At 39.5% G+C, this 25,395-nt stretch overlaps 1 protein-coding gene across 1 annotated transcript in view; it reads right to left on the bottom strand.

Annotated features, from left to right (window-relative positions):
- LOC126185013 (GDP-fucose protein O-fucosyltransferase 2) overlaps positions 1–25,395 on the bottom strand; it is an 81,242-nt gene that overhangs the window by 32,064 nt on the left and 23,783 nt on the right. Inside the window, exons 4-5 of the mRNA XM_049927737.1 lie at positions 14,612–14,732; positions 8,815–8,949 (exon numbers count right to left, since the gene is read on the bottom strand). Of these exons, the coding sequence (XP_049783694.1) occupies positions 8,815–8,949; positions 14,612–14,732 (256 nt within the window). The remainder of the gene's footprint in view (positions 1–8,814; positions 8,950–14,611; positions 14,733–25,395) is intronic.

Here is a 25,395-nt window from a genome sequence, read left to right as displayed (position 1 = left end):
CGGAGCAGGGCACAGAGTGAAACTTTCACTGATTCTTATTTCTTCTGTGGAGACCCACTGTGGAGCCAATGCTAAGTTGTGTCCTTTGGATAGCACTTGCTTGGCTGCCTCACTGAGGGTGTGTTTGGAGTGGTTCATAACTATCTCCAATGTGTCCAGTGATTGCTTTTCACTGGGAGCATGTGGTGATAGTTGGGCAAAATCCTGATTCTGACAGTCAGTTGTGCTTGATCTGATGACTTGTAGCTGGGTGAATCTATCTTCTTCCTAAATGCTTGTTACAAAATGTGGATGACATTTATCATTTAACCACACAGAGGAAATAAACTTTGCCTTTTCCACCAGCATCTAAACTAATAACATGACAGAATACAGTTCACTGTGGAAATGAGAAAGAATAGATCTATGAGAAACATAACAGGAAACTCGGACACACAGTGTTTAAAACCAACAATCATGAACAGATACTGGATTGTCATGTCTTATCACCATCCAAAACAAAATAATTTTCTAATTCACACACTAAAAACAAGAGCACACTGAAACAGTAACAGCAGCACCCTGGGTGGTGAATTTTGGAGGCAACGAACCACTTTCAGAGCAAGTAGCTTTAGAGAGAGTACCATAAAGAATGCTATTACAACAAGAGACAAGATCAAGAGCACTCAGGAAGAACTGCCACAGCAAATACCCCAACTACAAAGTATGAGGCCTCAGTGATAGGGTGGACAAGATTCTACACAAAGGAGCAATCAACCCCATCTACAACAGCAACAACAAAGTAAGAGTATTCCTGGATGCCACTAAATACTACATGACCAAATTTCACATACTAAGAGTATACAAGCTTAGCTGTGATTATGAACTGGTCTATACTGGTGAGTAGGGGTGGCTCATCAACATGCATATTGCAAAACATGAGCAAAACACTGTGTGTGTGTGTGTGTGTGTGTGTGTGTGTGTGTGTGTAAACAAATGAATGTAGAGATGAACTAAAAGTGTTTTACAAACATGCACTCGAAATGACCACAGTCACTCTGGATCACCTGCACTCTCACATGCAGATTACAAAGTTCAGCAAAAGACAAATTATCAGTATGTTTAGTACGGGACAATTTATAAGGAGCAAATCCAACACACAATACGAAGACCACGAAAGAAAAACTGACCATCACCAATCTTGTAGGCAGGAAAGTGATAGTGGAGGTGACGTAAGTACATTTCCTGATCATAAACATCATTCAGAAATGAAAAAAAATGGCAGAACTGTTGAAGTTGTCTCATTCCTGATGGACAATGCTATTATGTGTTGCTGTAGTAAAGCCAACTGCTGTTGCTGTTGTTCCAGTAATTGCCAACCAAGAAGTCTCTGTTCCTGCTGTTGTTGGAGCCACTGCGTTATAAATTCTGCATTTGTCCAGTATATTGGTGCATTGAGAGTTCAAAAAGACGTGTCGCCACCATAGAAGTCTGCAGTTATGAGCACAACTTATTTGGCTTATTATGACAACACTGTAGAAACGCATAATAAAGAAAATGACATACAAGTTAGATGTCACATAAACAAAAGATAACCGGCCAATCTTAAAGTCCTTATGTAGACAAATCAAAGCAAAAGTTGTCAACAGATAGTACCCAGTACAGTGAACATTCCCTCAAGCAAATACACGAAATAAAAATAAACTGATCACTCTGTCGAGATCATGATGTCAGTGCAATCTCACCAGTGGAGTTTGAAAAGTGCAGACGAACCTCTCAGTAGTCAATTGGAAGCAACATGGTCTTCCGCATGACACTGGGGGTTGCAGCAGCAGCACCCCCCCCCCCCCCCCCCCCACCCGCCCATCACCACCACCACCGCAGGATCCTATGTCAGGGATCACAGTCCTCCAGCACTGTAGAGTGCTGTACCGTGGGTGGCATATATGTTGTATATCCATATGTGAATGCCTATGCCTATGCCTATGCCATATGAACCAGAGCTGTGCCATTTTCCACACAAAAACTATGAAATTCTGTTGAAATGAACTTTGATTATTTGATAGTGAACTGAATCAGGGTGTGGGGCTGTGTCTTGTGCCTAGGCAAGAACCTGAAGTAGTTCCCTGCCAGTGAAGGGTTCATTATAGGATTCAGCTTTATGGGAAGTGAAACATAAGGGAATGAAGGTAGCCGAACAGGGAGAGGACCCCAATGCTATTGCCAAGTGGTTGATATGGTGTTCTGCAAGAACTGGTGAATTGGTAAAAATACCATCCTTTATAACAAGACCCAGAACAGCTGATGAATGTTGACAGCCCATAAGATCACAGAGCCTGGCCCTCACCTGAGATGAAGAGGCATACGACCCCAGAGAGAGACATGGCACTTCCAGCATTCCTTCTTACTGTGTTTGTTTAAACAGTGAGCCTTAGCACAAAGCTGCTTAAAAGTGGTAAGGTCGGTCTGTGAAGGAAGTCATTAGTACTGTTACAGGGATCACTAGCCATTGTGAATAACTATTGCAATGTCTTTGGTCTACAATCATGGCTCTGGCCAATGGAGGAAAAGGGGGGGGGGGAGGAACTGTAGAAACAGGAATAGTAGTTTCAGCAGCATAAATGATCATAACAGCAGAGACATACAAATGCCAGCTCACTCTATGAAGCATCGAACGTGGCAGTTGGTCTGTCTGACAGTGGCATGCAAACGACAAGATCATCGCAAAGCTGTCACTGACACAAAGGTCATCATACAGTGACCAATGTATTATGGGAAGAGGCTCAAAAGGCGCCAGGGGAAGCACTAAAGTGAGTAAGAGAACCATCACTGAGGTGTCTGCTGTGCAGCAGCACAACATATGCCAAGGTACGCGAGAAGCTGGTCAATTAAAAGACCCCTACCAGACAAAATGGTACTCCACCACTGGGGATGGTGTGTGTTGAAGTACCCAAGCAGGAAAGAAGGAGGGGGGGGGGGTTGTTGGATTAATGTGATCATTTAAAAATAAGTAAGTGGTCTGCCTGGAGGTAGTTAAATGTTGAAAATGGTAATTGCTGAGGTCTTTTGCACCCGCACTGCTATTGCCTCCAACGAGGTACGAAGGGGAATCCATTCACTAATGGCAGCTGTAAAAACCTCTTGGCACCAGTGTGGTTCCAACACAATGGACGATAACAATGGAGTATTTGAGAATGATCACCAGTGAAGTGAGTTTCTTGGAGGGCATTGCAAACAGCAGAAGAGGAGGACATACAGTGTTGTAGTTCCAGTAGGTGATAGTAGTAACAGTTACAATTCCAGTGAATGATCACGTGACTGATGCCCAGGTTAGGAGCGAATGGGCCAGGAGGATTGGTCACACCACAGGATCACTGCCTGTCACCAGTGTCGATGGACCAACCTCCACAAACACTGGCTCAAAATCCAACTGCGTGGGGGGACCTGGTGTCTTCAGGGGCACCAGAGCAGCCTTGTCCCGATTCTTATGTCACGATTCTTATTCTTCTTCTTCTTTTCCTTCATAACCTTTGGTGGGCAAGATTCACTCAAGTGGTAATAGATCTGGTTTACGAAAGGTTGAGGAGGAGGGGGCGGGGAGTAGGTGTTTGGGAAGGGGGAATTGGTTTTGATGTTAGAGAGTAATTGATCATAATATCCACAGGATGTAGGCATTTATATTTCTTCTGTGCCTCAGTAGGCGACAGACAGTTAATAGATTTGTCTTCCTGGCTCTTCTTTTCTTGCTTGAAAAATGTGCAAACTGCCAACTGTGGAGGCTGGTGTTCCGTGCAGTTGGCACACCAAGGTCGACATTCACAAGGACTACCTTTGTGGAGTGATCATCCACAGTTGCCGCATTTTGGATTCGCCATACAGTGGGATGACATATGGCGAAAGCATATGCATCTGAAGCACCTCATCTGTGGTGGGACATATGGTTTCACATCACATCTGTACATCATGACCTTAAGGGAGAATGAAAGCAAACGGGATCAAAAACCAATTGTTAGATTTTTGTATATTTGAAATGCCCACTACTTCTTGCATTAAACAATTTTTATTTCATATAAATATGGCAATTTTTTCATGAGTTATGACAGTTTTCCTGATACTCTGTGTGATATGGCATTTACAAGTTACACCTTCTTTTTGGCACCATGCAGAGATAATGCACAGGTTTCTTTTATTCCTTGTACATTATTTCCTGCTTTTATTGTTTTACCATGTCAAGGCTTCCTACCCTGCATCTAGTAGCAATACTCATTGTTCTGATCATGTTTGTTATTGTTTTCAAGCACTACTGGTTGTACTTATGAAGTTTGTTGTGAGTGGAGTGAGTGCTGATTTCTATTTTCTCTGGTTTCACATATTTTCAAAAAAATGCTGCGAATAAATAAATTCTCGCCTAAATTAAAATTCAGAGGAAATATACATAAAGGTAAATGATGTTAGCGGCTCAAAGGAAGCAAGAATGTTAAATGTACAGATAATCAGCACCTCAAGAAAGAAACTGCAGTGTCTTCAAGGAGTTTCCTCCCAGTTAGCTTGTGGAGATGAACATTCGTTTGGAAATATTGTGGTGAACCTTAGCATACCCTGTGATTTCATTTCCAAAAATACTGTGTGCAGAATATGTGGGGGTGACATATCCTTGGGAGAGAATCGGTGTTTTTGCAAAGGGATTGTGTCAAAACAGATGTTAATTGTACAAAATGTGTGCAGTTGCTACAGCAATGACACATCAGAAATAGCAAATAATAATTTGTATGATAATACCATCAGGCTAGTTTATGGTCTCAGATCTATTGGTAAACGGATGCAGGCAGGCAAACTCTTATTTGCATGACTTGACATTCCAAATCTACCTCCAAAATTTATGACTTACAATAAAATTATTGGCACTGCTGTTGCTGAAACTTGTAACATCTCATGAAGGAAGCAGCTGAAGAAGCACTCAAGGAAAGTGATGACAGTGAAAGTGGTGATATTTGCACTTGTTTTGAATGCAGCTGGCACAAATGTGGCCACACTTTGCTAAATGGTGTCATGACAGCTACATCATTTGATACAGGCAAAGTAATTGATGTAGACATTCTAAGCAAGTGCTGTAAAACTTGTGGCAGTGAAACTGAGAAAGAGTATGAATTATACTGGTCCAAGTGGTGGGATGGAAGTAGAAATAGTTCTCATGACTTTCTATCGTTCAGTGGCAAACAGAGATTCAGATAAACACAGTATTTGGGGGACAACGACAGCAAGGCTTATGACTGGATATGTGTAGAACAACCTTATGGTCCTAATGTCACACTTCCTAAATTGCAATGCATTTGGGCTTGCCCAGAAAAGAATGGGGTCCAGGTTGAGAAGATTATTCAGGCTGTATACGTGGACACGGAAGAAAAATTCCTGGATTTTTCTCAGATTTCCCAATTAAAAATAAACTTTCTCCCAGGTGAAAACACGCTTTTTCCATGTTAAATGACAGTATATTTTCCCTTATCAATCCTTTGAATAGTTAAGGTTTTATTCACAGGCGTAGAATTTCCCGGCACTTTAGAAAACGAAACTCAGAGAAAAATACACATTTTGGAAAAAGACACGTTTTGGAAATATCTTTTATGTGCAGCAACATGTACGTTGCATACTTTCGTATTATGAAAGTATACATTGGAATTCCACCAAACACCGCATGTTACTTTCCAAATCATTGAAATCGATATTGCGATATGTTTCTGTAGGCCAGTCATAGCTCATGTCATGTGATCTCGGCAGCCGATGACAGCGGATATTCAGAGCATAGGACACGTGATGTAGTCAGCCAACAGCAACATCACTGTTGACAGGGAAAGTTAATAGTTCAAATTAATATACATAGTGTTGCTACAAGAAAAGCAAAGCTTTCACATATAATATTGGTCTCTAAGGTTAATAAGCTGCAAGAGAAGGTATGATTTCACATATAATGTTAATCTTTTTTTCGCTTGTTACACTTTAAGAATCACACAAATGTGCCAGTAAACTTTTTAATAATGACAAATGTCTGATCTTCGCGGTTTGAAATTCTTCTAAATGGCTCGTCATCAAAGAGCTGATTTTTAAAAGACAGTCAAATGCTCTGTGATTTATGAAATTTGTGGTACATTCTCGCACATAGTTCAACTTATGTAAAAGGATATTTACTTTGAAAGTAATGCTTTTCAAACCAACAATTACAATGTTTTTCCGCGACCTGTTAGAAATTGGTTCATTTCCGCAGTTCCCAGAGAGCGCAGATAACAGGCGTCACCGCGCTTGTGCAGCTACTATGATGCAGGAAGACCGTATGTACGTACGTGTAAAACACTGAAAGATCATACATTATATCATAAAAGAAACAAGACATCAGAGGATACTCCAAGAGCATCAGACTTTCGTGAACCATAACTAAAATGTGCATATTTAAAGTGCATACTTAAAGTGCACATTTGTATGTCCAGAGTCCCAATCAAGTAGACCTCGACCTGATATTAAGCTTTTCAGTGTGGTTGTTGGGATGTAAATTTTCTTGGAGCACCGGTACTGTATTATATCATGTTTGGTTCTTTATTATGGCATAATGCCATACGTGCTAGAAGATGAAAACATGCACTTGAAATGCAGCGAACAGTTGAAACTAGCCAGTACTGTGGAAGTTAACATTTCATTTCAAATACATCTCATCTCAAATACATTGGCTGTCTCTGCGGAAAAGGTTAATAAAAGTCAAATTTCTTTAGCAAACAGACAAAAATAACTTCATTGTTCTGCAAGGGAATTAATGCTTGACAGTCAGAAAGGTCGAAATAAAATAAAATCTGAAACTAATGACATATTTTAGCCTTCCGTAATTATATGAATGTATTTTAATTCACTTGATAGCTCCCGGCCACAGATATCTGTTTTGTTTTCATTTGACATGAGAGTAAACGAGGGGGAAATCGCTAAATTTAAACACGGGTAATGTGAACACTATCCACTATAACTCAGACTGCTATGCGCATCAGCCTCGGATCTACGATATCTACGAACCGGGTCAATACTTAAAAAATTCAAAAATACGTTCATCTTTCTGAAAAGTCTAAAACATAAAACATATGTGTTTGAGGAAATGTAAGACATGTTATTTGGTCTTAAGTGTGCCAAAGTGCAGTGCCACGCCTCTTCATAAAGCATTCTTCTATCGCATGTCACTGTATTTCGTACTGTGGAATTGAAACGTGTATATATTGTACTGGATGCCATCAAACTATATTCAGGACAGTTGGAAGTTGAAATGTCCTGTGGTGCCTATCCTGCTCCCAGTCAGCCAGTTTGACAGCCTGCCCTCTTAAAAAAAAAAAAAATCACAATTAATAGCGGATGGGATTATTTGTAATCGGGAGAACAAGAACTCTTCAGAAAATTTGCACTCTTTATTGCCTATTAGCTAATAACTTGCTGTTTTGTGTGTCATAAAATTAAATATAGGATACATAAAACCAATAAAGGAAAGAGAGAAGCAACAAAGTACACATTTCTTCAATACTTAGCTCCTAGCATTTTTTCCTCTCCAATCTTGCTACAGCTTTACATGGCATGCTTTCCTTTCTGTGAAAGAATCTATTACCTCATCAAAGCTCGTTAAACGATTCACTACATGAAAAATTGAAATGTCGTTATCGAATACTGTAAAATCTGTTAACGCAAATAATACCCTAGAGTGGTGTGGTTTCTTGAGCTGATTGGAACAAAGGTAGAGTGCAAAGAAAGGAGGCACAAGAGGTGGAATTAACGCTGCACTGGGCAACCTTTTCTGGATGATCTGCACTTCTGCATGATTTGGAAGATGAGGAGCAAATCAAACCCAATAAGGGGACCATTGAACAGTTGTAGAATGCCAGAAAGGAAGAAAACAAGCGTCCAAATTCACAAAAACAGACAAACCAGATCCAAGCACAATTGATACCAAGAAGGTCATCCAATGGAAAGCTAGAGAGCAAAAAAGAATAGTAAAAGGACAGACTTGCAGCATGTGAAAAGAACTTGGGCCCTGAGGTGGCTAAGCACATATTCACAAAAGAGATGTGAGCCCCCTAGGGGACCTGGTTCTGGTATACAGCCTGTGTCTGTGAAATAGTGCACCACTGAAATTAATAAGAGAGTATATAGCCCTTACCTTGTCAGCAATGTCTCATGTGCTGACTCTGTAAGAAACTTGGGTGAGGTTTGGAATTTAAAACAGTACCAAAGAGCACAATGATCAGAAATTGCATTACATCACTTCTTCTCTCTATGTTTCTTACACACAAACCAAAGTGCTTTTCTTACTATAATATTCAGAATATTTATATTCAGATCGTGCCTGACACTGCTAGTGTACATTACCCAAGCAATTTGTAGCTACTTTCACTGAACACACTACAAATATCTCTCCACTGACCCCAAGCATAAATCTCTGACCAAAAAGAAGCTTACAAGTTGTAATGGGTAAATGGTAGGCAGTATAACCAACAGATCCTCACAAACACGTTAAAAACACTGTCACAGGTCTGAAGCCGGGATTGTGTTTAACTAAAAACTCACTAAAATAATGTCAGAGTTTAAAATATTTTGAAACTCAATATTTTCAGTACACCCCCCAAACAGTACAGCACTTTTTCCATGTATAAAGCGGAAATTATTTGCACAGTACAATTATCTTCAATGGTGGAGAAAATAAAACATAATTTGTTGTTAAAAATATGAAATTCAGTATGACCAACCAAATGAATGTTTGTGGCTGAAGGGCTAACTGAAATGCTAGACAGGAAAAAATGTTTGTAAAAGAAAACTTACCTCTTGTGTATGTTTTTCAGAATGTCTACCAGAAGCGAGACATGTCCATGAAAAGAAATGCATTTCAGATCTGTAGCTGTGAGGTTTGAATAGCCCCAGAATTTTCCTCTCCATATCCCATCTTTTGTCACTTTCCTAAAAGAACAGCAATGGTTGATAAAATTACTATATTATGTTTGTGTGATAAAGAGAAATTAGAATTTTTCCTGCATAGCTGTCTGCATCAATTTATTATAAACATACTCAAATTATGAAACTATGATACTCTGTGAAACAACACAATTGGTCACCACTTAACAATGAATGAAACAGCAATTCATTCATTGAAATCTAAGTACACAGAAATCATAACAGATATATTACTCAGTATTCCTTCACTTACACTGCTGATATTTAACTGTTCTTAGCATTTACAGTATGTATTCCAATCTCCAGATGTCACTATTCCTGAAGTGGAGAACTGGCATAATGAACTGTACTATTCAAAAAACAACCTTCTCAATCTGCATTTAACAAACATTTAAGTTCTGATAACTTCTTACACAGATAATTCAATTTAAAAACCAAATAAGAAGACAGGGAAAACACACACACACACACACACACACACACACACACACACATACACACACTCAGTTCTAAAAGTGGTTACACAATAAATAATATTTTATAGTGCAAGAGTACAACCAACTCCAAGGAATTCCTGTGCATAATGAAATCAGTGTGCCACTAAGAAGTCTTTCAAATTGGATTTGAAAATATGGGGTGTATAGCTCTTTTTTAAATTCTGTTAGAAGCCTAGAGAAAATGAAACTAGTTAAATAGTGCACAGGAACTGTAATCCAAGTGCAAATCGTTTTTTCTATATGTTTTTTTTTTTAGTCAGGTTATACATCACTTTTCTCTTCTTGATCTCATTCAGTACATTTGTTAATTATCTCATTTTACCATCTTCTTCTTGTCTGAATTGATCATTATTCAAATTTCAATTTCATATGAAAATTCAATGTTAAAATATATCACTTTCTCAGTATAGCCTTACTTGCCATTGCAGTTTTAAGGTCTATATCCTCTTTATCTCAGGCACTGTGTATTATTTTGCTCCCGAAATTCCAAAACTCTTCTACTACTTTCAGCAGCCCATTTCTAATCTTATTTCCTTAGCACCAGATAAATTAAATCAATTATATTCCATAATCCTCATTTTACTGTTGTTGATGTTCATTTTAAAAACACTTTTCAAGATACTATTCATTCCATTCAACTGATATTCCACATCCTTTACCATCTGATGGAACTCAAATGTCATTGGCAAACATCAAAGTTTTTATTTCTGCTCCTTGAACTTTACCTCCTGTTCCTGATTTCTCATTGGTTTCCTTTACTACCTGTTCAATGTACAGATCAAATAACACGGGGGATAGGTTACAACCTTGTGTCACTCCCTTTCCAATTACTGCCTCTCTTTCATGTCCTTCAACCCAAATAACTGAAGCTGAAGTCTGGTTTCTGTATAAGTTTTAATAGTGCCCTTTGCTGCCTCTGTCTTATCCTTAATACCTTCAGAATTTCAGAGAGAGAGAGAGAGAGAGAGAGAGAGAGAGAGAGAGAGAGAGAGCACAATCAAAATTGTCAAAAGTTTTCTCTAGATCTACAAATGCTGTCAATGCACATTTGCCTATTTTCAATCTATCTTCTAAGTCGTAAGATTGGTACTGCCTTGCATGTTCCAAAGTTTCTCCGAAACCCAAGCTGATCTTCCCTGAGATCAGGTTCAGACAATCTTTCTGTTATTCTGTAAATAATTTGTGTTAGTATTTTGTATTCATGACTTATTAAACTGACAGTTAGTTAATATTCACACCTTTCTGCAGCTTCATTCATTGGAATTTGGATTAGTACATTCTTCTGGAATGTTTGAAGGTATGTACCTCGCATACAAAGTGGAATAATTTTGTCGTTTCTACCAGACATCTTAATAATTCTTAAGAAATGTTGTCTATTCCAAGTGCCTTGTTTCAAATTCTTCCTCCTCCTCCTCTTTTTCCATATTATCCTTAAGTTTCTTTCCTATATGTAGACGTTATGTGGATCCTTCCCTCTGCAGTCTTGTACACTTCCACAACTGTACCCTTCTCCTCCAGCCATTCTTGCACCACCATTTCACACTTTCTGTCAATCGCATGCTTTTGATTCTATAATCCCTTTTGCATGTTTTATCTGCTGCATTTTGTATTTTCTCCTTTCAATATTTCGTGCATTACCCAAGGATTTCTACAGGGCTTTGTCTTTTTGCCTAGATGTACCTCTGATGTAATCATTTCATCTCTCACATTTATGTTCTATTGCATTTCTTTCCCCATTTCAATCAATTGTTGCCTTATGCTTCCTATATCATTCCCAGCAACTATCGGTTCTTTAAATTTATCCAGGTCCCATCTCCTTCATTTCCAACCTTTCTCTAATTTCTTCACTTCTAATTTGCAGTTAATAAACAAACATATTATTATGGTCACAGTCCACATCTGCTCCTAGAAATGTTTTGCAGTTTAAAATCTGGTTTTGAAACCCATCTTACCTATCTAAAACTTTCCAATGTTTCCAGGTCTCTTCCATGTATGTAACCTTATTTCATGATTTATAAACCAAGAGTCCACAGTTATTAAACTAGGTTCGGTGTAAAACTCTACCACGTGGCTTCCCTTTTCATTCCTTTCCCATAGCCCACAATTTGCTACTACTTCTCATTCTCGTGCTTTTCTACTGTCAAACGTCACCCCCCCCCCCTTCCTCAAAAAATAAAAAATAAATAAATAAAATAAAATATCATCTCCCTTATTTTATCTCATCACATCACAATTATATCTCTAATTCTCTTTATCTTTTGCAGAGCTAGTAGGCATAGATACTTGTACTACTATGGTGGGTCTTGTCTTTGTGCCTATCTTGGCTATAACAACACATTCACTGTGCTATACATCGTAGTTCACCCACAACCGTATTTTCTTGTTCATTATCAGACTGACTCCTGCCTTACTACAATTTGATTTTTTGTTGGTAACAGTGTACTCATTTGAACAGAAATCCTGTTCTTGCCAGCACCGAATTTCATTAACACCCAGTACATTAAACTTCAAACTAATCATCTTCCTTTTCAAATCCTCTAATATAACTACCTAATTAAAGGACCTAACATTCCACACTCTGACCCATAAAATACCACGTTTGTTTTTTCTGATGATGACATCCTCCTGAGTAGTACATGCCTGTTGACCCAAATGAGGGAATATTTTAATTCCGTAATATTTTATCCAAGAGGATGCCATCATCGTTAAAACATGCACCCAAAATGTAAATCTTCAAGAAGTATAATGGCTGTAGTTTCCCCTCGCCTTCAACAGCACCATAGTACAAACAAAAATGGCTACATTGGATAATGTCACAAGGACAGATTGGTCAATCATTAAAACTGCTGTTGCCTTGCAACCACAAAAAAAGCTCTTGCGCCTTTTCAAGAACCATATGTTAATCTGGCCTCTCCACATATACACCTCTGACATGGTTCAATCTATGATACAGCTAGTTGTCTTTATTGTTGAGGCCCACAATCCACGCCACTCTGTCTAAGTATATCGTATATCTGATTAGTAATATTATTTATAGGGATTGCAGAGTAAGAACTCTTAACACAATTGAACAACTGCCTGCATAGTCTGTGAACTGACATAGCAGATCATTTTCATTATCCAGTTCTTATCTCAAAACATTCTTTGGGATTGCATAAAATTCTTCCAAAATTTTATACCATAGGATGTAATAGATTGAAACTATCCAAAAGATTATTCTTATGGTAAAGATAGAAAAGTGTGCCATTTGAGACAGGCTTTGGATGCCTGCATTGCAAATGGACTAATATCTCAAAATCTTTTGTTTACTATCTCAGGACATGGCTTGGCATTATTTTCTTACAGTGTTGATGTTTATGCATCATGATCTGATGGGTCATAACCAATTTTTCTCACACTGTGTGCCTCTGCTACAGAACAATCTATTAAGATATTATCTATGCATCTGTCCACATACCCTAGTTTGAAAAAACACTGTCTACATCAGATTGTACGACTCAAGCTGATCCAATAAACCTTCTTTTCTGTGGAGAACCTGTGAAACAGTTAATATTGAGATCCCAACACAAAATTAACACTATGTCTTTTTTAAGAATGAGTTTAGCATACTGTCAAGTCTGGAGAGGAAAATAATCTGAACTGGGTGATCCGTACAATTAAAACAGAAAATGTTTTATTTGAAAATACAAACACTCAAACATAACTTTCAAATATTTGTCTGTAGGATATTTTGCTATGTAAATTATTCTGAACGAAACTTCACGTTTTGCATAAATGGTCAATTCTGCCATCTGCAATAACTCCTCACACAGAAATACTGTAAGGTACCCCTCTAAAGGAAGTCTTAGTATTTCTTCTTTATATACATGATAGTCTGATGCAAAAACAAATTCCACAGCTGAGATCATTATCAGTTTTTCTATTTTATCTCTAATTCATAACCTATTTTGATGAAACAATCTCACTGTGAGCCCTCTAACCTGCATTCCCTATTCATTGGACTAATATTCACTATTACAGAAACCACCTGGAAAGAGTGATACCCCTTCACAGTCTTCATCCCAAAAAAAAAAAAGGTTTCACCCTTCTACAAGCTACACAGGAATTTGGACTAGAGAGAGCAATAACATCCATGCTATACTATCACTTATAAGCAAAACTAGCAACCCCTTCCCAGGCCATTTCTAATGTAATCTGACTTACTGGCACCAACAAAATGTGTGCCTTTTCAGCAGTCATCAGTGTTCTCTCAGATCCCATATTAACTCACTTTATATCTCTATCGAAATGGGGCTGATTATGATGCTGTTATAGCTGTACAAAGCGAATATTAGTGCTGCAATTCTGAGCAGTGACCGTCTCAAAGTCACTGCCTATATACAGTAACAAGGTCAGTCCTTACCAAGACTTCTTGCAGACCCCTTTTCCCTACTCCCTATCAATATGTAATCTTCTTTAGTCAAGTCCTTACACAATGTCCTTGTAAGTCTTCAGTCTCTTTACTAAGCCTTGAGCTTGTGTTGAAAATAATGGCGACTAAAGTTTTCAATAGCTGCGTGCATTTACCTCACCGACGGATGCTACTTAGCAGCAGCATCATCATCCTCCCCTTAATGTTTCTATTTCACTTAGGCTTCTTTAAAATTCTGGAAGTCTGCTGCATCCTCCCTGATTCTACAACTACCAGAGGCTCCTGTCAACTGTACTCTGACAGCAGACTAACCTTATTGTCAACATTTACCATAACACTAACTGAATCTTGTCCTCTTCCTGATAATCTTTTTGTCAACTGCCAGCTCCCACTTCTAACCTCTCTCCCTCTGTCATCTGTCCAGTTCCCATCTAGCTTTCTCTAAGCAGAAGCAAAAGGTTGAGCACCCAATTAGTAAAAACACATTTATTCAACCAGTATCATTTACTTTCAGTACTTGGCTACACCTTCTAAAAGTTACATATGTACAAATGTCGCATATCTGCATAGCCCACATTTCTCCCCACTCACTTAGAGCTTCAACTACTTTTAAGTGTGTACATTTCTTGCTAAATGGACATTATGCTACTTAATTGATATTTTCCCTTGCTTTGTCTCTTTATGAGACAGTTGAAACTTGTTTGATTTTGTACAAATCTCCACAAAACTATCTTAATGACACTTAATTCTAAGTTCACACCTGTAAGGAATGTTCTGAGGGCATTCATCAATACTATATCTTTCTTCAAAATTTTCATCTTTCCACAGGTCCTTTGGGTGTTGTAGATAGAAAACATGGTCAATTATGGTTGTGTTTACTTCTGAAAGATCAAAATGAACAGAATTAAACAACAGCAAAATTTTTGAGGTTTATTACTGTTAATAGATAATATACACTACAGCAATGAACACTCTACTCAGAATTTTGAAACACTGTCACACACTGTCCAGTCACGTTAATGTGACCACTGCCTGTGTTTGACATCAATATGCAATAACCATTCGCAGGCAGCAAGCAGCAGCACTAGCAGTGGAGGATATAAAAAGCTTGTCAGAGGAATGCAGAAAACAGTGCTGTTGTCGTAGTAATATGGAATCAGAGCGATTTATCTGACATCTAAAAGTGCATGATCACTGACTTCTGGGGCACTGATGGAAGCATTTCCAAAGTACCTAAGTTTGTAAACTGTTCGCAGCAGCCATGGTTAAAGTACACTGTGCATGCCAAAATGGCACTATCCAAAACCAATGCCAAGCTAACTGTGGTGCACCATGGCCCATAGATGACAGGGTGAATGATGGCTACGGGGATGTGTACAGTCAAACAGAGGTGCAACTGCTGAACAATTGCCTGCCAGTTGAACCAAGAGGCTACCAACAGTGTCTCCCCAATGACTGTTCAGCAAATATTGCTGCATTTGGTCTCCAAAGCAGGTGCCTGGTTCATGCACCCATGCTGAGTGCTGTCCATCGGTGACAAAGGCTGGAATTTGCATACCAATACTGCTGCTAGATGTCCACAGAGTGTTAACAGGTGGCCTTTTCAGATGAATCACATTTTATGCTCCATCTCACAGACAGCCGTTGGTTGTCAGAAGAGTCCAGGCCACAGGAAGGAGCGTTATGGCCTGGGGAACATTTTCGTGGCATTCCCTGGGTGATCTCATCTACATTTAGGGGCAACATCCACCTCTACATGCAGCTTGTTTTTTTCCTTGGCATGATGGCACCTACCAGCAGGACAATGCAATGTGTCACAAAGTTCACAGTGTATACGAGTGGCTTGAAGAGCACCTGGATGTGTTTACCATACTCCCCTGGCTACCAAACTCCCCGGACTGAAGTCCAATTGGGAATATGTGAGAACACCTCAAAAATGGCTCTAAGCACTATGTGACTCAACATCTGAGGTCATCAGTCCCCTAGAACTTAGAACTACTTAAACCTAACTAACCTAAGGACATCACACACATCCACGCCCAAGGCAGGATTCAAACCTGCAACCGTAGCAGCCGCGTGGTTCCGGACTGAAGTGCCCAGAATCGAGGGACCACCTCAACTGGGCTGTTTGCGCCATGGCTCCTCCTCAAGCGAGAAGTCTAGTGAAGCTGGCTACAGCACAGGAGTCGGAAACGCTCCATATTGTTGTTGGTACCTATCAGAACCTCACTGACTATCTTCCAGCATGTCCGCACTGCAAAATGTGTTTATTCACGCTTTTGACAGGTGGTCACATTAATATGACTGGACCGCGTATTAGTCACTGCCTAATATAAGTAGAAAGTCACACTGGTGAAAGCATGAGAATGCATAATAAACACATACATATCATGTGTCATGTTACTTCACAATACCTATTAGGCTCCCCTGTCAATACACACATACCAATGTCTACATAAAAAACAGGTCAGCAATGAAAATATCTAAAATCAGCAATTATTCACAAAACAATGATGCATCAATTTGACCAAACAAAATTTTGGCACTGCTCTGGTGTACACATGCATAGAGAGCCCTCTTGCAAATAGAATTACTGGGGCAGGCTATGAAATATAAAAGCTGTTCAAGCAGAAAACTGTATACAACATGACAAAAATGAAGTCTGTAGCAAGCAGAACTACATAGAGCATTAGCACACACATTGATTTGAAAAAGACAGTCATTATTTGGATGAGAATTATCCACAGAAATTGCCAGATGTAGATGATGTCTTTCAATTCCTAACCCTACATTTTTGCGATCAATGAAAGATTTTAGTTTGTATACAACAATACATGCTCTGCTAAATGAACATGCATTCTTATGCAGGACCAAGTATCAAATGCACATGATGTTGAGAACTTTCACTTTCAGTCACCTGTAGTCTCGAAAACCATTACATGGCTTCATTCGTACAAACTAGATGCAGGGATGGAAACCAAACTCAAGACTAAAATTACTATCTTACTGACCATTTTGATTACAAAAACTGACTTTACTGCTTTGTACATAAAAAAAAAGACAACCAGACTTAACACTGATTCAAATTTCTCATTAGGAAAGAAGGATCAAAACCCTTTTTAAAAAAATCATTGCCTTTCATTATAATACTGACATGCTCCTATCCAGCACAAATATACCTAAAGCTAGAAACAGCTTTAAAGTGCAGCTGTACAGTACCATTCTCAGAGTAATACATACAAAATGGTTACAACTTTTAAATGTAATGTTTTAGTTTCCCTACAAAATTAGGTCATTAGGACTCAATTTGTTTTTGCTTCTTTAAAAAAATGTTATAACACTCCTTTTTAACTTATCAACTGTTTTCTGTACCCTTTCCAAGTCTTTAACTTCCTTCACTTCTTGTTCCCTAACTTTTGTAGCTCTCCTCAAACTTTGTTTGAGACACACTTGCTCTCCCCCCCCCCCCCCAAAAAAAAAACCTCTTTATTAATTAATTCTTTCAAGCACTTGTAGCACCACCCAGTAATCTGTCTACAGTTTTCTCTTTTCTTATTCTTTTATTTTCTTCAGTATCTGTTTACTGTGTTCAATATTTACTCTTTCTTTTTCCAACTTACTCTTCATACTTACTTGCAACAATTATTGTTTTCCTGTTTCTTCAGTTTTTCCTCAGCCCCTTCACAGTACTGCTTGTATCCGATATGAGTTGTCTGTGCTAACTGAAAATGTTCTTGAGTGGTAATTATAAAGTAACCACCACAGCATCTCTTACAGTCAAATGGGCATCCATTGTTCTTTCACATGTATTTGTAGTGTCTTCATTCGAGATGTTCCTCAACAATGAGAATCCCCTTTCTACATCCGTATTGCCATGCGAAATGCAAGGGCAGCCTCCACAACAAAAATGGTAGGGTACTTCTTTTCTCTAGAGGTATATGTCTTCTCAAAAAACCTACTCCAGTAACCATTCTACTGGGTTCTTGTCACTGCCCAATTTTTCTTCTTCTACTGTCAGTAGTTGCCATTCAGTGTACACAATAGGAAGAACTGCACCCAATTTCACTACATTTTTGTATGGCCCTTCTTTCTTCCTCTTTGCAGGATGCACACATACAAGACACCACAACCAAGGTTTGTCCAAAGAATACTTTTACAAAATATGTGCACAAGCAGAGGAAGAGAGCTCTATTGAAGATAGAGTTATTGGGGCTGGCTATGAAATATAGCTAATGCATGCTGTTGTCCATTCCACTGATCCATGATTATTGAAATGGCACATTGTTTACTCGCTAACTGTCACGAACCTGCAGTTCTGCCACCTGCCCATGGCTGCCACTACTCATTTCACACATTTCTGTTATTCTGTGTCACCCTGTATCACTAGCAATGGGTTTACGGATGAAGAAAGTTTGCAGATGTCATATCATAATCATTTGTTTGGAATCAGACCAGTATTTAACTACAGTTTGAAAATCTTTCTCTGGAGGTAAAACAAAGAGAGAAATATGCTACTCCAACATCTCCACCAATTGCTCTTTAAAATATGGAACTAACGCATCACATAATAAATATCTGGCCTCTGTCTTTGAAAGGGTGAACTCAAAAGGAACACTTCCTTCCAGGAAACATTGCCTCAAAGGTTTCTTTGACATCTTCACACATTGACTCAACAGCAAAGTTCCCTCCAATCATTTCCAACCACCACTTTAATTCTGCTTTTAAAACAGCTTTCCTAGCAGAATAAAGCTGAATTGATGGTGTATCACCAAGAGATTACATTACAATATAACTGCTACGTACACAACAGGCAGAAGGCAAATATAGTTGTGAAGCACTCAGTTTCACTTTACATTGTTCTCTGTGCTTTCAAGTTGCAAGCATGCTCCTGTATAGTACTAAAGCCCCAAGAACTGAAAATTTCGGGCTAGTCTTGAGATCTGTCAAATATCTTCATGTTCTCAATAACTTCACATCTCTTATGTAATATTCCCAATATACAGGGCTATTACAAATGATTGATGCGATTTCATAAATTCACTGTAACTCCATTCATTGACATATGGTCACGACACACTACAGATACGTAGAAAAACTCATAAAGTTTTGTTCGAGTGAAGCCACACTTCAGGTTTCTGCCACCAGAGCGCTCGAGAGCGCAGTGAGACAAAATGGCGACAGGAGCCGAGAAAGCGTATGTCGTGCTTGAAATGCACTCACATCAGTCAGTCATAACAGTGCAACGACACTTCAGGACGAAGTTCAACAAAGATCCACCAACTGATAACTCCATTCGGTGATGGTATGCACAGTTTAAAGCTTCTGGATGCCTCTGTAAGGGGAAATCAACGGGTCGGCCTGCAGTGAGCAAAGAAACGGTTGAACGCGTGCGGGCAAGTTTCACGCATAGCCCGCGGAAGTCGACGAATAAAGCAAGCAGGGAGCTAAACGTACCACAGCCGACGGTTTGGAAAATCTTACGGAAAAGGCTAAAGCAGAAGCCTTACCGTTTACAATTGCTACAAGTCCTGACACCCGATGACAAAGTCAAACGCTTTGAATTTTTGGCGCGGTTGCAACAGCTCATGGAAGAGGATGCGTTCAGTGCGAAATTTGTTTTCAGTGATGAAGCAACATTTTTTCTTAATGGTGAAGTGAACAGACACAATGTGTGAATCTGGGCGGTAGAGAATCCTCATGCATTCGTGCAGCAAATTCGCAATTCACCAAAAGTTAACGTGTTTTGTGCAATCTCACGGTTTAAAGTTTACGGCCCCTTTTTCTTCTGCGAAAAAAACGTTACAGGACACGTGTATCTGGACATGCTGGAAAATTGGCTCATGCCACAACTGGAGTCCGACAGCACCGACTTCATCTTTCAACAGGATGGTGCTCCACCGCACTTCCATCATGATGTTCGGCATTTCTTAAACAGGAAATTGGAAAACCGATGGATCGGTCATGGTGGAGATCATGATCAGCACTTCATGTCATGGCCTCCACGCTCTCCCGACTTAACCCCATGCAATTTATTTCTGTGGGGTTATGTGAAAGATTCAGTGTTTAAACCTCCTCTACCAAGAAACACGCCAGAACTGCGAGCTCGCATCAACGATGCTTTCGAACTCATTGATGGGGACATGCTGCGCCGAGTGTGGGAGGAACTTGATTATCGGCTTGATGTCTGCCGAATCACTAAAGGGGCACATATATCGAACATTTGTGAATGCCTAAAAAAACTTTTTGAGTTTTTGTATGTGTGTGCAAAGCATTGTGAAAATATCTCAAATAATAAAGTTATTGTAGAGCTGTGAAATCGCTTCAATCATTTGTAATAACCCTGTAGAAATCAAGAATCACATACTGGCGAACAAGGTTGTTAACACAGGTGTAACTCAGAGCCTTCTCAACAGCATTTTCTAATTTTTCAATCCACCTGCCACACAAAACATTACTTTACTGGCAACAAACCTTTCTCCATATCATGTAAATCTTTTTTAAAAAGCCATGGTATAACACAGACTTTACAGACCAAAACTGAAAAATGCAGACTAAAACTGAAAAATATGAAAAATACTGACTTTTACTGACCATTTTCCATCCAGCAGATGGGATCAAACCTTCACTGGCATGATGCCACAACATGTCAGGATACAGGATATGTATGATGACCCCATGTTCCCAACACAGTATGAATGCGAGTTTGGACACTGCCGAGGTTAAAATTAATTGATTTTATCTGTAGCAATTTTATTTGTGCTATTTTCACTTATTTCACCCCACTAGTAGTTGCCTGCAGCTGCTCATAAACTGCTGAAGCAATGTTTTGCACCATCTGCATTATTGTGGATGTGTTTTGGTTTAGACTCTAGAGTTGCAATGAAAGAAAGAAAGCAAAACAAAAATATGAAACTTCCTGGCAGATTAAAACTCTGTGCCGGACAGAGAGACAGTTTCAATCTGCCAGGAAGTTTCATATCAGCGCATACTCCGCTGTAGAGTGAAAATTTCATTCTAAAAACAAAAATAGCTTTAATGAGAAATTAAAAAAAAAAAAAAAAAAAAAGATAACCAACATAAAGCCAGTCTGTTGGAAAGAGCTCATCAGCAAAAGCAAAATATGTAGCTGCGTAAATTCAATGTTGCATTGCTCCATATCAAGCATTGAAACATACTTTGATCCCCACACTATTCACAAGGTGATCATGACATTGATGCTCACATTTGTCTCACTCTTTGATAGTTATCCTCCAGAGTTATATTGAGCACAAGGAGGGTTGCTGCAAGTTTCAACTGATCCCCAGCATGCTCAATAGGGTTCGTGTCAAAATATACCATAAGCAATTTCATGTGTTCGATTCCTGCCTTCTGGACATGGATGCTTTGTGTTTATGCATTATTCTCATGGAAGACTAAGCCATCACCAAAAATGTTGATGATAAGAGTTGGACAGTAGATCAGGGGATACCATCTTGATACCGCACTGTCCTCTGTAATGTTGAGAGGCATCCAATGTCTGTACCTGATACCGAAAAAACATGACGACTCACCCTGCTGAATCCCTGGGATAGCATGTCTGACATGTTAACTGATATCTGGCTGCCTCCATACTGTTCTATGGCGATTATCAGACATCGGAAAAATATTGCACTTATTGTTGAAGACAACATAACGACGGTGATCCACGTTTCATTCCACATGTTCCCTTGCCCATTATCTTTGGGCACCTCTGTGCTGGATAGTTTGTACTGTTGTCAATATTGGATAGTTTGAAGCCAAATTGATTATGTGGAGATGGTTGAATACTTTCTGGGGCACCACAGTCTTAGCTGTCTCCAAAAAGGTAGTGTGCAGCTCTGTTATGGTCTCCTTAGGGTACTTAAGAGCTATTACATGTAGGTAGTTGTCATCAGCTGGTGGTGTTGATGATGGACAACCACTATGAGGCAGATTCTAATGTTTTGTGCTTCATAACAGTGGATGAATGTTTGAATAAAATAGCCAAGATGAATGCTACGGCAAACTCTAATACAGAGAGCAACTTTCCATGTTGACAACTCTTCTTGTCATACAGTAACAATGTGCATACAATCAAATCTTGAACTGGGCCTTAGAGGCATGTAGACATACAGAACAGTGTACACAAACAAAAGTGTTCTGTTCAAAGGACAAAGTTGTCTAATAGTAGACACAAAGAGTTATCAAGCTTCAGTGTTCAGCACAAACCAGATACACTGGTACAATTAAAACAAGATGTGACCCACTGACACAGGAATGTCAAAACAACAATGAGATAGACCCTCTCACTGGAGAAAGTGACTGTGAGTCAGCCAGGTACTTCTGATATATAGTCGGCAAAGGATAGTGGATTCCTTTTGCAAAGGGTGAAAGGAAAATCGCCAAGCAGTCGTGGACCCTTTTATGATACCCAGATCATGCAATACTAGTTGGAGGCAACTTTAACCTGTCAAGTATAGACTGGGTTGCCAATGGATACATTGTGGGAGGGGGTACAGACAGACAGTCATGCGAAATACTTTTGAACAGGTTTTCTGAAAAATTGTCTTGAGCAGCTAGCTCTGCACCCCACACACAATGGAAATATCTGAAACGTTATAACTACAAATAGGCTGGACCTTATCGACAAGGTCAGTATAGAAATAGGGATTAGCGATCATGGTGTCATTATAGCAACTATGATTATGAAAGTTAATAAATCAGTCAAGAAGGCTAGGAGGGTGTGTCTGCTAGATAGCACAGATAAGCAGTTATTAATATCTCACTTAGACAGTGAATTAGCATCACTTAGTTCCAGTAAGATTGCTGTAGAGGAATTATGCGTAAAGTTTAAGCAGATTGCAAATCGTGGTCTGGAGAGTTACATGCCTAGTAAGTAGACGAAGGATGGAAATTCAGCAGATGCTGAAGAAGCAGAGGCTATTGCACTTCCGGTTCAAAAGAGAACACATACACGATGATAAGCAAAGGTTGGTAGAGATTCGTGCATCTGTGAAAAGATCTATGCACGAAGCATAGAACTACCACCACTGTCACACCTAAGATCTGGCAGAGAACCCGAGATAATTCGGGTCCTATGTAAAGTCGATAAGTGGGTCTAATGCTTCCATTCATACCCTTGTTGACCAGTCTGGCTTGACAGTTGAAGATAGCAAAATTAAAGCCGAAGTTTTAAATCTCATATTCAAGAAACTGTTCACACAGGAGAACTGTACAAACATCCTGTCATTTGACTATTGAACCGACTCCCGAATGGACGACATAGAAATAAGCATACATGGCATAGAGAAACAACTGAAAGATTTGAAGGCAAATAAACCACCAAGTCCAGATGGAACCTCAGTTTGATTTTACGAAGAGTACTCTACAGCATTGGTCCCTTACCTAGCTTGCAGTTATCGTGAATCTCTCACCCAGCACCATGTCCCAAGTGACCGGAAAAAAGTGCAGGTGACTCCAGTATATAAGAAACGTAAAAGAACGGACTCGCAAAATTACAGACCAATATCCCTAACTTCTGTCTGCTGCAGAATCCTTGAACATATTCTCAGTTCAAATATAATAAACCTTCTTGAAACTGAGAAGCTTATGTCCACGAATCAACATCATTTTATAAAGCATCGCTCGTGCGAAACTCAGCTTGCCCTTTTCTCACATGGTATACTGAGAACTATGGATAAAGGGCAACAGGCAGATTCCATATTTCTAGATTTCCGGAAAGCATTTGACACAGTGCCCCAATCCAGGCTGTCAACAAAGGTACAAGCATATGGAATAAGTTCACTGATATATGAGTGGCTCAAAGACTTCTTACATAATAGAACCCAGTACGTTGTCCCCGACAGTGAGTGTTCATCAGAGGCAAGGGTATCATCAGGAACACCCCAGGGAAGAGTGATAGGACTGCAGTTGTTCTCTATATATTAAATGATTTGGCAGACAGGGTGGGCAGCAATCTGTGGTTGCTTGCTGATGATGCCGTGGTATATGGTAAGGTGTCGAAGTTGAGTGACTGTAGGAAGATACAAGATGACTTCCAGTTGGTGTAATGAATGGCAGCTAGCCCTAAATGCGGAAAAATGTAAGTTAATGCAGGTGTGCAGGAAGATCAAACCTGTCATCTTAGGTTACAGTATTACTAGTGTCCTGCATGACACAGTCAATTCGTTTAAATATCTGGGTGTAACATTGCAGAGCAATCTCAGGTGGAACGAGAATGTGAAAACTGTGGTAGGGAAGGCAGATGGTTGACCTCCGTTTATTGGGAGAATTTTAGGAAAAAGCGGTTCACCTGTGCTGGTGCGACCTATTTTCGAGGACTACTCAAGTGTTCGGGGTCTGCACTAGGTCAGATTGAAGGAAGACATCAAAGTAATTCAGAAGCAGGCTGCTAGATTTGTTATCGGTTGGTTCCAACAACATGTAAGTGCTACGGAGATGCTTTGGGAACTACAATGGGAATCCCTAAAAGGAAGGCAATGTTCTTTTCGAGAAACACTATTGAGAAAATTTACAGAACCAGCATCTGAAGCTGACTGCAGAACTATTCTCCTGCAGCCAACATACATTGTGTGTAAGGATCGCAAAGACAAGATACGAGAAATCAGGGTTCATACAGAGGCATAAAGACAGTCGTTTTTCCCTTGTTCTATTTGCGAGTGGAACAGGAGGGGAAATGACAAGTAGTGGTACAGGGTATCCTCTGTCATCCACCGTACAGTGGCTTGTGGAGTATCTATATAGATGCAGATGTTCACAGTGGCAACAGTGAACCATTCAAAATGCTGAAGACTTAGTGTTGACCACAAGTCAGATCCCACTACCCCCATCACCATGGCTTTCATCTTGGTAGTTTCTTTTCCTAAGCAGTATGCAAAATAGTTTGAATCCTTACAGCAGTTAGGGTCCAGAGGAATACAACTGAGCTCCCAATATCATGGAGGCAAGAAAGATGGTCAAAACCAACAGGTTCTAAAGATAGTACTGGTTTATAGCTTGAAGGCTGCTTAGAGAGTCATTACATGTTAGAAGATTTTCATGAGTGTAGATATAATGGAGGGGCTTGGATAATGGCCACTAATACTGCTGTAAAAACATTATATCTCTATGATACTGAGTGTTGTTTATGGCCCCAGAATGTATGGTGGTGTAGCCGATGTGACTGTCAACCTATAAGATATCAATATAAATCATTGCTGAAAAAGAAAATTTGTCAAGAACTGTAACAAATGTCAAACTACAGAAGGGTCTATCATTTCCTTTGGTCCAACAGAAAGGTCCAGCTGAATCTTTGGACGAGGTATGCTCCATGTTGGGGCACGGTCAACGAGATAACTTGACGAGGGTTCAATGGCAGTAAGCCAAGGTTAGAATGAAGAGACTCCAGATGAACTACCTCTAGAACACCATGCCTAGGTCACTCTTGTGGGAGGCAAGTCATCCCAACAGGATAAGGTTATTTGGGTGTTCGGGTAGTGCGGAAACTTATTGCAAGTTTTAGTAGTAATTGGTGATGTTTGGATCCCA

Source organism: Schistocerca cancellata, chromosome 4, assembly GCF_023864275.1.
Source record: "Schistocerca cancellata isolate TAMUIC-IGC-003103 chromosome 4, iqSchCanc2.1, whole genome shotgun sequence".
Classification (NCBI taxonomy): domain Eukaryota; kingdom Metazoa; phylum Arthropoda; class Insecta; order Orthoptera; family Acrididae; genus Schistocerca; species Schistocerca cancellata.
The sequence above is the reverse complement of the archived record's forward strand: the minus strand, read 5'-3'. Positions and strand labels throughout refer to the sequence as shown.